Raw genomic sequence first — 12,610 nt, forward strand, 5'->3', positions numbered from 1 at the left:
AAGTTGTAGCGCAGCGCCACTGAATGGCGAACAAGACAAAAGGAAAACAAAAAAAAGAGGTCTAATCAGACAAATTCTTCAAATTATCAAATACCAACAAGGCTTGCTTTTTAACCCTACCCTAAAAAAAGGTTGACATTTAAATCACGGTTTATTTGAGGACGTTGTACGTGCACGTAAGTATGCAATTTTTTGTATACTGTTTTGTTCTAATTAACTAAAGAGTAAGTTTATTTAAAAAATATTATTTGCTTAAAAAAAAAGTGTTTCCTCTGTCGCTTGAAGTCACGTGTTTTCGGTAGAGGTCACGTATTTCCGGTGGAGCTCCACACCAGCCCAGCGTCTGCAGCTAGATCCTTATGCTCTTCTTTCCCTCTCTATTGTCACACAACTTTGAAGCGTAAATAGTTTTGTTCTATTTATGTTTTAGGTTTTAATATGAGTTAATAATAATAATAATAATTTCCTTGTTTTGGAAAACATGCAATGGCTGAGAAACACTCCAGGGTGTCCGCCTCTTGACTGAAGGCAGCTGGGATAGGATGGATGGATGGATGGAAAACAATGTCTAGAAGTAGATTTTTGAGGTTTCACTGTAACAAATGCAGTAGTACGGCAACTACAAATGGAATCAAGTACTGCACACAAAAACATTACATCGCCAGAATTCCACAACAAAAGGCAATCTTAAATTATAATAAATCTGAATAATTTATTAATCTACTTTGTTGAAGTCGCAATGTTTTGCATTACGCAACTCGACTCACCTTTCACCATCTCGCCTACACACCACGTGAGACTTCAGCATCCCAAAGAATACTGCAATGATGTCCCACTTAATGGAAACAGAGTAAATGTTCCACACAAAAAAGGAAAAGTGCAGACTGCAGATGATTTGCAATCCCTACACCCCACTGCACATGGTTGCACGCAAACTAAGCAGCACTTGCTAAAGATTGGATGAGCAAAGCCAGTATTATTTTCCAGTGCTGGTGTTGACATTACTACGGCCCAATTTGTTCTGAAAACCAGGATTCGCTGCCTAGCACGAGGCTCCACTTGGTGGTTTTACTGGTTATTAGGAAACTTGTAATTCCAGCTCCCGAATCCCCTGGTAAAACATGCAATGTTATTTGCTGACACGATTGTTGGTCAAACCGCAAGCTGCGAGAGGCTCGTATGCCTCATGTCAAAAATATGAGATCATGCTGAACGGCTCAACAGCAGACGAAATCTAATAAGCACGTTTGCCGTGCAATAGTTTGCATATCTTGGGCTGCTCCTGCTGCTGCTCAGCGAGGGTTCCCTCTGAGTTCTGATTGGATGGTGGGAGGACCAATGGGCAGGAGCGGAACAGGTCATTTGAACTCTCCAAAGTGCTGCTCAACAAAACCAGACAACATCCACTGACTTTTTAAACATTTGTCGCTCAGTAACTGTAACTGACGTACTGTCTTCATCTTCACAGAGAAGACCAGGGACTATTTTCAACATTCAACTTTGTCCAGGATGGGAGCCTACTGCGTCCATTTATTTCTGTAAAACAACCGATGCACCTGTTGATTTGGGAGAAATCTGCTTGCTTGAGAATGAACACCATTGTTGGGATGGCGTCTGATACTTTACTTCATTTGGAGGATGAGCAGAGGAGTAGACTGAACTGTGTAGCTCACAGCAGCTTAGCAAGCGGTCAGAATGCAGAACTGCTGCAATATCAGGAGACCACTGAAGACAGCTCCTCCATCAAATACAGAAGATACGGGTATGCTCCTTTGCTTTTGGAATAGCATTTGTTTTTTCTGTGTTGCAATATCAGGATAATATTTTAATTCACTGCTTTAGACAAATCAACTGAAATGTCATATATATATATATATATGTGTGTGTGTGTTTTGTTTTGTTTTGTTTTGTTTTGTTTTGTTTTGTTTGTTTTTTCAAGTTCAAGACGTATAGAGTTTACTGAACAACATGAACAGGGAGAGTAGCCTTTTCATTGAATCTGGCTGTCTTCAGCTTGAATTCAGAAATTGTCCCTTTAGTTTAGTTCAAATTGGCTTTGTAATTAGGACACTGGCACCCATCCAATGTAACTTAACTCTATATTTATAACTATACTCTATACTTTAAAACAGCCACCACTGTTTTTTTTTTTTTTTTTAGATCAAACCCATGGGCAGCCGATACAATGAAAACAGCAGGGGCTCCAGAATTGAACCCTGTGGAACGCCATACGTTCCGTTATACACATGAATTCATAATGCACATATTCATCTCACCACTTTCTTTTTTTTTTTTGCTCGACATAGTTAGTATGTAAAGGTATTTTCTACAGTATATTTGATTATGTTGACAGTGTGAGCCTCTGAAATTCCCCAGATCTCGCTTGGGTGGGGTCAAAGTTCGCCACAAGAGACAGGTGCTGCAGGACATGGCCCGGCCTCTCAAACATTGGCTGTACAAACACCGTGACAACCCGTACCCAACCAAGACTGAGAAGGTTCTGTTGGCTCTGGGCTCCCATATGACTCTGGTACAGGTAAGGCAAGACAAACGGTGATGATGTCAGCATGCCTTCCCTTTTATAAAGGTCAAACTGTGTTTAGGTGTCAAACTGGTTTGCCAATGCCAGACGGAGGCTGAAGAACACAGTTCGGCAGCCAGACTTGAGCTGGGCCTTGAGGATCAAACTTTACAATAAATACATCCAGGGAAATGCCGAGAGATTGAGTGTTTGCAGTGATGAGACCGACTCCGATGGTGAGGACAACTTGAACCCTGTTTTTTTTATATTATAGCCAATCTTGGATCATTTACAAAGATAATGATACTCAGTAGAACGTAGAGTCTCACCGCCATGTCTGTCTGAATTGTTTGATTGATTGCCTCTTTTTGGATCTTACAGTCAACTCTTTACTATAGTTTTTGTGTCCATGTGCTTTGCTGCAGATGATGACTGTCCATTGCAAACACCAATCTGCTCATCAGACATGGGCAGGTCCTCATCCCACATGTGTGGGATAAAAAACCAGAACGGCGTGCTCACCATGGCCGACCCTGCCAACAGCGACGACAGCGCCTCGCCTCCGTCAAAGTACAAGAGCAGCTTGTTGAATCGTTACCTCAACGACACCCTGCGGCACATGATGGCGGGCAAGGCGGATGGAGTCGCCCTAAAAAGGAGGAGCCTCTCTGAGTCCTTCAGCTCAAACGAGTGTGACCGAGACGCTGTTTCCCCGGCGTCCTCCTATGACACAGACACCAACTTTATCTATCAAATGGGTAAGAAAATACTAAGCATTTCATTAAAACTGAAAGATTTCTAATTTCAGTATCCAGCAGTTTCCGCAGGGTCACTTTGAAGTTGCAAATTACAAAATAGGACGTTTTGTTTATTATAAATTTACAAGATTCATGTTAATTTCTCAGTGAACATGAATCTCAGTGGCAGGGCATGCATTAAGTACCTGGGCCTTCAGTGGGGATTTACCTGACTTAATCCACCTTTTAATGCCACCACCATCACGTCACAATTATAGAAACTATACTACAGTCTACAAAAACTAGGGATGTTTAATGTTTTTCAGATCAATACCAGTACAAGTATTCACTCTTTGAATAGGCCTACTCACAAATACAGAGGGCCGATACCTCTAGTCTAGTACATTTGATATGTAATATTTCATTTAACACAGGATTAAAAAAAATTGTGAGCAAAGACCTTTCTTTCTGACACAGACGATGCTTCGCTTTGGTGTCAAACTGTCACAGTCTAGTGCCAACTAGTGCTTACCAACTAGTAACTTATTCAAAGTCTTCTTCTTTTTTTGCCTTAAGTATCGGTGGCTGGTATCGGCAGCCTCCACGAGTAACTGACCAATACCGTAGTAACTCATCAGACCCGCATTTTTTCTGCCGGACAATTTTTTTTCTTCTGATTTTGACTCTTTCCCACATAAGAACAACATGGAAACAAATGTGGGTTATGTTTTTTTTTTTCTTTTTTGTTATAGCGGATGTCACGATCATCTATGGGTCTGAAGGGGTTTTAAAAATAATGCCTGTATCAGTACTCGCCATCATAAACAACAAATACATAATAAAACAGCATATAACAACAATATAACTGCCATGTGCATAATCTGGAGAAGTTCTAAATCAATATTTATCTAATTTCATCTAAAAATTACAAAATAAAAAAAACATTAACAATGTCAATCAAATACATCATTATTACCAAAGATGTTTATCATTAAGAGTACGTTATTACATGTTCACAGAACGCTACAGACAAGTCAAACTTGGCTTGCTCTGACCAGCTAATGAATAATAATAATAATAATAATAACAATAATGATAATGATGATGATGATGATGATGATGATGATGATGATGATGATGATGATGATGATGATGATGATGATTATATATGAGAATAAACTCCAAATAGTACAAGAATTAAGTGGAAAATTTGGCATCAGTCATTATTACTCCCCCCCCCCCCACAAGATTATACCTTTTATAATTGTAAATTATCTCTTTCTTGAAAAATATGACATATTTCTTAAAGCATTATTATTATTTTTCTTAAATATGTATTTTTCATTAGAGAAGTCTAATAAAAGTTCACTAAGAAGACTAGTAAAACCAAAATGGAACGTGACCCTTCAGGCATCTGTGGCATTTATATATTGCCGGTGTTCAGTAGCAATGCAGCATTAAATCATTAAGTTTTAACAATCCTGACACCTTGCTGCCCTTTATGACGGACTGACTACTCAAAGAGTCCGATTTTTTTTTTTATAGCATTACTAATAAAATTCCTGCAAACGCAAAAATCCCTCATTTTAAATTTGGAAGGAGTTGATGCTGGCTTCTTCTGCTGCACACTGCAAATATCATTTCCATACACGAGAATGTGCCATTTGTTCCGCTTCAGCTTCTTGCCATGGTGGAAATGTCCAGTTGGGCCTCAAGGACAATTACAGAATGTCTGAGATTTTATTTTTCCCAGAGTGAGAAGTGTAAAGCTCAGCCAAAATATCAAGAAATAGAGCAGTTTGTCAGCAGGGCACACACAAACTTCTCTCAGAGTGACAACTCAGCTTTGAAAGAACACAGATCGAGAGCATTAATATCCATTTGGCTCCATCCCATTTGAGTTTGCAGCTTGAGTCATGTTCACGTTGGCTGCCCTTTTTCTCTCAGTCCTGCTTTCCTACTCCCTCTCATTAAAAAGTTACATTTCTAGAATTGTGAAAATACTATTCATTGCTTACAACAATGCATTAAGTTCCATTTTATTACTCTTAGCTTCCCCAAAAACAAATAAATCTTTCCAGTCGGAGGAGTGTTATTTAAGATATGGTCTGCGAAAACACTTAATCTTCAGAAACCTCCAGTTCAACCTCAGATTGGCACTTCAAACTATAATACAAAATATAAAAAGATTAATAAAAGGTAAGCAGAGCTAAATTGCAAACATGTGGTATGCATTGCTTCTTTAACTCGAATGTCACTCAGTGGCGAGACCCCTGCCAAAGCTAAATGACCTTCATTTGGATTATCATCACTTTTTGCTCATTATAATAAATGCATTACTGTACCCACAATATATTTGGGAAATGGGGGGGGGGGGGGGGGGGGCGATAAAAAAGGAAGGACAGATCAGCACCTGTACATTACAAATTTATTTTTAAACCTTTTTCTTTAACTAAAAATATTCGCACAAGTTCTTAGATGTGATCAAGTTTTGATCAATAATTTCAGAAATGAGTCATCATCATTCTTCTACTAAACAAAATATGAAAACACTTAAAGAAGTGTTATTATAGACTCTTATCTGCTGTAATCATACAAAGAAGAATATGTTCTGTTTCTGATGAATTCAACATTTGAGAAAATCAAAAGATGCTAATGAAATCATGTAGCCTATGACTTACTAACGAGCAGCTAAAGGCAACATCTAGCAGCTATAGCTTAGCCTAGCAAAAACTGAAAGCCTACCACATTTTTTTCCACAATATTTGATCAAAGAAAGATGTCTGTTTTATCACAACGCAATGCTAGCTAAGCTAGTTAGCACACTTAGCGTCATATCAACTCTGCACTGACTCAAGGGTAGGCCCAATGCGTAAAAGTGTTCCCCTAAACATGTCAGTTAACACACCTCAAATCATATTTCCTTTGGACTATTCTGTGCTTTCTTGAACTCATTACCCATTGCGGCAGCACTGTTGAAATGTTTGTGAACACTTTTAATGTATCCCTGCTGGTCCTATTATGACTTTTTGCAACCTAGCGCGACTCCTCTATGCAGCTGAAGTGGAAAGTCAGCCTGCCAGATTCATGACAGGCCCCAACACCATTAAAACGCTGCGATAGTATTGCTGGAGAAGGCTAAAAACGGTCGCGAAAACATGTGAACAAGTGATGGACTTTAAAAAGTGATGTCACTACTCTACTCACAAGGTCACTTCAAACATATCTGTCTAGATTTCACAGGCTGGAAACATCATGTTACCTCACATTTCCATAAAACACCTAAGTGTGTTTATATTCCTGTAGAAGACGTGGTACTTACACTGTGGTCAAACCTCCCATGAAAATCCCAGAGGGCCATCAATGTCACTGGGATTGTGTTTTATAAGACACAGAGCAATGAAAAACCTGTTTAGACAGCACAATGTTCTGCACCTTTTTGTTTCAAATGAAAGCACATACACTGAGTGGGAGTTTCTTGTTCACAAATACATATACACGTTGAAGAATTATGACATTAATGTTTACTTGTTTCAAGGCACATATTTCACAATTCACGGCACACCACTTAGCACAATTTGTAAAAAAAAAAAAAAAAAAGTGGATATGCAGGTTAATCATTTGGCTACCTTCTGTTGTCTAGTGGAAGAGCATTTAATTGTTTTGCCTATTAGTTGGCATAGAAAAATGATCAAAAACTATTTTTCATTAAAAAATATTTTTTTGTCAGAATAATGGACATTACACACCTTACGATCAGCCACGGCACACTGGTTGTGAATCACTGTTATATCACACCAAATGTCACTTTTTACCATAAGTGTCTTTTCTCAAAAGAAACCCCACAATATGTCATAACTTATTTTGGACCTTATTTTACTTTTTTCTTTGAAGAGAGGAGCATTTTCAACTCCTCCACAATGTTCAGTACATACTTTTGGAAAACGATCCTTAAGTTTTCCGCGTGTTCGTAATGTTGATTTTCTGAATACAGACTGGAGATCGGTGAACAGGTCCTTCGAAGGATTTATTTTGCAGAAATTTCTGGACACAGACAAGATACCGACAAAATCGTCCTGGGTTCCCCTTGTGTGTGTGTCCCCTCCTCCCACTTGTAGTCGTTCTTATACTTTCAGCATAGTGGCCCCCAAAAAGTCCCCCCCCCCCCCCCCCCAAAGACAGACAGATCAAACTTGTGTGTGTGTCCCCTCCTCCCACTTGTAGTCGTTCTTATACTTTCAGCATAGTGGCCCCCAAAAAGTCCCCCCCCCCCCCCCCAAAGACAGACAGATCAAACACACCTTTACAAAGGAATCCTTTTTAACACATTTTCTCCCCCAGAACAGATGGTTAATTCGAAAGAAAAAAGGAAGGAAGAATCTTCAAACGTTCCGTCGCATTATTACACTCACCAAGCTTTACTAAGGAGGTTAAAACAGTTATGACTAAATCTAAACAGTTATAACTAAAATCAAAACAGTTATAATTAAATTGAAACAGCAGAATGTCAACAATACAAACAAACGACAGTTGGTATCCATGTATGTTTTACTCATTTTAGAAATTGTTGTTTGAAATTGGACCATAGTAATACTGTACTTTCCATTTTGTTGAGGCTAAAATTAAAAACAGCTCTAAAAGATGAGTCCGACTCACAATAAATCCTTCACAAATGCAAGTTTCGGGCCGTTAGCAGGCCCGCTCAAAATTTCTAAATTACGGTATGTATAAATTTATGTCAGGGTATCCACCTGCTACCACAGTGTTACCATTCATACAAGGGGCCAACATTTGTGACGCTAGCGAATATTGAATTCACGTCAGGGTTCTTTCAAGGTCGCAACGATCGCTAACAGTTTTACAGTTTTTGAAAAGAAGAACCGTTAAAACATAAGGCGAACATCTTCAAACGTTGTGACATTGAACGAACCTTAACGTGAGATCAACATTCGCTAGCATTGTAAATGTTCACCCCTCAATGGAATATGGGCTTCGGCTTCTTGCGTCACTATGTCAGTATTCATACTTTTTGTGACATTTTTTGCTTGGTGTGAGAAATTTCTAATGTAAAACTAGTAAAAAAAAAAAAAAGATTTAAAAAAAAGAGTGAGACTAGTGAGAGGAGCATTCACTCAACTTTGGTGAATGATATGGAAGGTATTTTAAAGTAGGTCCTGTTAACAAAAAGATATGGAATCAAACGATAGATCACAACTATTGTTTTCATTTCAATTATCTTGTCAAGAAATAGCCTGGCCAACATCACAACTTGCGAAGTAGTTCTACAGTTCTACGGGACGATTAACTATATATATATATTTTAAAGTTATAGCGAGCCCTTTCATTACACTTGCTACAAGCTCCCCGTGCAGTAAATTTAAAAGTGGCCCGAGACAAAACAATGTTTTCTCTCTGTATAAAATAAGAGGTTTAGAAATAGCTTCTTGGAAAAGGATGTTGTGGCTAAAGAGAAAAATGCTTGAGGACGTTCAGTAGCAAGGAAAACAAAACAAAACAAAAATGATTTGCGGTCTATTGTTACTCTTGGCCAACTCTAAAGATCCTAGATGGACTACTTTGGGCTGTGAGCAGTTAAATCTTTAGGTTGAGCTGTGATCAGCTTATTTGTACTTATGGAGGGCAGCACGGTGAGCTAGTGGTTAGCACAGCTGCCTCACAGTGGAGTCTGCAGCTTGCGTGGGGTTTCTCTGGGTCCACCGGCTTCCTCCCACATTCCAAAAAAATGCATATGTTAATTAAGACTGTCCAGAGGTATAAATCTCAGTGTGTTTGTCTATACTGTATGTGGCTTGCGACCAGTCCAGTGTGTATCCTGCCGAAAATCGACTGGGATAGGCACAAACGCATGGCTGAAATTCTAAATTTAAGCACAGACCGCATACATGTGTGTAAGTGATTTGTCATTCAGGAAAATTGTGCCATGCTCTGAAAGTTTCTTTTAAGAGGAATAATGACAAATTACTTGCTCACTGTAATGAAATATAATTATGTCATAATAATAAAGTATGATTTGTGTCACAAAAGTTGTAAAATGTCTTGTAATGACTTTCAAAAAGTGTTCGGTATAAAAAGTGATTGATTGATTGATTGGTTGATTGATTGGTTGGTTGATTGATTGATTGGTTGATTGATTGACTGATTGATTGATTGATTGATTGAAATGAATGTCCGGCTATTGTTCTGTTTCCATTTACCATCAAGAAAGCTGATTTATGACATAATTGGGAAATGTCTCCTTCTATCTTGCAGAGACTTTGGACTATACATCATCTAAATGTGACAGGTAATTACTAATTACCTTTTTTTTTTTATCACCATCAGTCTCTCTCAATTGTCAATCAAAACAAGCCCCGTTTCGCTTTTCTTATTTATTTCTTATGAAAAAAAATTCTTGGTTGTGTATACAGTGGCCAGCCTCAGGAAAGAGGTCAGCAGAGTCAAAACAACCAAGACTGGCGAGAGATCAACGCCGCCGTGGCCCTGACCAGTCTGGCCCATGGGCAGAGCTGCAGGAACAACAGAACGCCGCTCGGCACTGCCGCAGGGTTGAGCTGCCACAGAGAGCCCCTGTCCATCGCAAGGACCAACATCCCTCGCAGGACGCCCGTCACAGTGTCCACCTCGGCCCTGAGGCAGAGCTGCAGTTCTGAGAGGTCCCCTCTCACCAGCCGCATCATCCAGAAGTCGTCCCACATCTCCGAAGTGCAGACTATCAAAGTGGGCGTGGCTAACAGTGTGTAGGAATTCATTCATCAACATGCACGGACAACATATGCCTCAAGGCAGCCTCTCAGACTTTTCTTTGGCAATGATGAAACTATTTGTGAAATAGAAAAAAATACACATTATATACTATATTCTTCTACAATGTTTTTGTACTTTTTTTTTTTTACAGTGTTGCTCATGTATTTGTATTGTGTTTTGTTGTACTAAGTTAACTTCTTGAGACCGGATCATCATCCAATGCCCTTCATTTGACAGCAGCTTTCAAATAAAGTTAATGTGAAGTCTCTTCATCATTTTGAGAATTACAAGAGAAGAGCCATTACATTTACAATTTCACAATATGTACACTCTAAAAACAGTTGGGTCAAAAATAACCCAACTTTGGGTCAAAAATGGACCGTTCCTCTACTTGGGTCAATTTGACCCAACTTTGAGTCAAGAAATGGGTCTTTTAGTGTAAAACAACTCACAAATATTGGTCAGATCCTTTACTTGGGTCAAAAAAGTAGGTCATTTTGTATAAAACAACCCAGAAAGTTGGGTCAAATTGACGCAAGTAGAGGAACGGACCATTTTTGACCCATAGTTGGGTCAATTTGACCCAACTTCGAGTTAAGAAATGGGTCTTTTAGTGTAAAACAACTCATAAATATTGGTCAGATTCTTTACTTGGGTCAAAAAAGTAGGTAATTTTGTATAAAACAACCCAGAAAGTGGATCGGTCCATTTTTGATCCATAATTGGGTTACTTTTGACCCAACTGTTTTTAGTGTAAAAGTAGTACTGATACACAGTACCTTCTGTCGAGTAAATTTTACTCTAAACAGAGTCTATTAGGTCCCACACACAGTAAAATTTAAACATGGAAAAGAGTAAAATAATAATAATAATAATAATAATAATAATAATAAAGAAAAAAAACATCACTCAAGGGTTAAGGAACAAACCCACAACGTCAGGTTGAGAGACAGCCATTAAAAAAAAAAAAAACACACATTGGTTTTTGGTCTCCTTTTGGATATTTTTTTTCTAATAAACTAGTAAAATTGTCAAAATGTCTCCTTGCAAAATGTACTTTGAATTTCTGAGTGAAAAATCTTCAACAGGTTTTCTAAAAAAAATTTTTTTAAAAGGCAAATTCTCTCGTACACACTAAAAACGCTTTGAGTAAAATGTACTCTCTTTTTTACTGTAAATGTCATAATGGGCTCTATTTTTGTAGACAGCGCACATTAGTTTAGGCGTAAAAACTGGCACATTTTGATTTTTTGTACCAGTGCAAGCATTGTTTCGCATGTTTGGGAATTTAGCAGACTGCGCTGCACCATGCTGGGTGTTCCAGCGGACGGAGAGAGTCTTCTTTTATACACCCCCAGCACACTTGAGAATTTGTTGGTTGAAAGTAAACTAAACTTTACGTCTATTGGAAGCGGGTCTAAGTTGTGGTGCAAGTGCTGGAACAGGATTTTAGTGAATTTGATTGAGGTACAGGCAGTCAGATTCTATAATCGTATTCGTAAACAGACCAATGTTGTTATTTTAAGAGATTGATGTGGCCCTAAGTTAGAGATGTGCATGTCAATTTTGGTAGCGATTGGTCATAGATAACACTTTTTATAGTGAGCGTCTATGGGTAGGAAGGCTGAATGCCAATATAATCCAAAATACTTGTTTTTATATTTTCAGAGGTTGAACAGGGCATAAGACGTAGAGATGTGTGGGAGAATATTGGTGACTGTAATGTTCTTGTGTTCTTTTTATGCTAGCTTCCACTAGCTGCTTTTATTTCAAACTCCCTTCTGGTATACTCTCTTCCAGTCACGGAAACCCCCACGTCCCTTGAGGCTACAATGCCATTTATGAGTTAGCACACATCACTACAGTGACCATTCATAAAGGTTTTCTGACCTGAGGCAACGCACACACACATGAAGCGTTTTAGTTCCCTTTTTGAGGAGTTATTCTGGGAAAATGCGTAAGCTACATTTTCTTCATTCTTCTTTTTTTCGTAATGCAGTTTTCTTGTACAACGCTAGTTTCCACATCGGCAAAGGTGATTTTTTGGCAAACATTTGCGATAGCGTACAATATATTCTACAGTCCATCTTGCTTCGAGCGCTTAATATTAGAACTGGAAGTTTTTGCTCTCCGGCCGGTGACCCCTGCGGGGCCCGGGGGTTGTACCTTGGCGCTGCTGTGGCCTAGGGGCCCCTGGGGGGTTGTGCTTGCTCTGTCCTGGCCGGGGTCAACGGCTCCCCCATTTGGTGGAGGTTTTCATGCATGCCAGATCCACCACACCAGCATCTACTGAAATTCAAACACAATCGGCTTCTTCCTCTGGTGGCTGAATCGGTGGAGGCTGATGTCTGTGGATCTCACTCTGCTTCATCTATCCTTCCTTCCGTTCTCCCTAATTTGTTGGAATTTAGATGTTTCTGGGATTGGTGAAAGATTCTGGTTGGTAACCCGGTGGGGAGTAGGTGATGTATGATCGGTGCTGGATTTCACTTTTCTTTATTTTCTTTGTGAACGGTATGGGATTTTTAATAGGTTTTAGGTGAATTAATGAGCACACACTCACACGCACATGCACATACTCGCGCAC

The 12,610-nt window shown here is 39.1% G+C and overlaps 2 protein-coding genes across 2 annotated transcripts in view; both read left to right on the top strand.

Moving 5' to 3' along the window:
* The window catches only part of LOC144044508 (MAGUK p55 subfamily member 7-like), a 36,472-nt gene extending 34,664 nt beyond the window's left edge, over nucleotides 1-1,808 (top strand). The window contains exon 18 of the mRNA XM_077558968.1: nucleotides 1,469-1,808. Within this exon, the coding sequence (XP_077415094.1) occupies nucleotides 1,469-1,618 (150 nt within the window). The 3' untranslated portion in view covers nucleotides 1,619-1,808. The remainder of the gene's footprint in view (nucleotides 1-1,468) is intronic.
* LOC144044509 (homeobox protein Mohawk-like) lies at nucleotides 1,656-10,252 on the top strand. Its single transcript, XM_077558971.1, has 6 exons — nucleotides 1,656-1,762; nucleotides 2,161-2,536; nucleotides 2,604-2,757; nucleotides 2,947-3,279; nucleotides 9,529-9,562; nucleotides 9,687-10,252. Exons 2-6 carry the CDS (start codon nucleotides 2,429-2,431, stop codon nucleotides 10,018-10,020), a joined length of 963 nt encoding a protein of 320 aa, XP_077415097.1. The 5' UTR covers nucleotides 1,656-1,762; nucleotides 2,161-2,428; the 3' UTR covers nucleotides 10,021-10,252.
* Nucleotides 10,253-12,610: the final 2,358 nt, after the last annotated feature.

This window comes from Vanacampus margaritifer, chromosome 2 (assembly GCF_051991255.1).
Source record: "Vanacampus margaritifer isolate UIUO_Vmar chromosome 2, RoL_Vmar_1.0, whole genome shotgun sequence".
In the NCBI taxonomy this organism is placed as follows: domain Eukaryota; kingdom Metazoa; phylum Chordata; class Actinopteri; order Syngnathiformes; family Syngnathidae; genus Vanacampus; species Vanacampus margaritifer.

Coding starts and splice junctions, on each gene's coding strand:
- LOC144044509 (XM_077558971.1), top strand. CDS start 2,429: ATGGCCCGGCCTCTCAAACATTGGCTGTACAAACACCGTGACAACCCG. Junction 2,537..2,603: donor CCCATATGACTCTGGTACAG/GTAAGGCAAGAC, acceptor AACTGTGTTTAG/GTGTCAAACTGGTTTGCCAA. Junction 2,758..2,946: donor TGATGAGACCGACTCCGATG/GTGAGGACAACT, acceptor GCTTTGCTGCAG/ATGATGACTGTCCATTGCAA.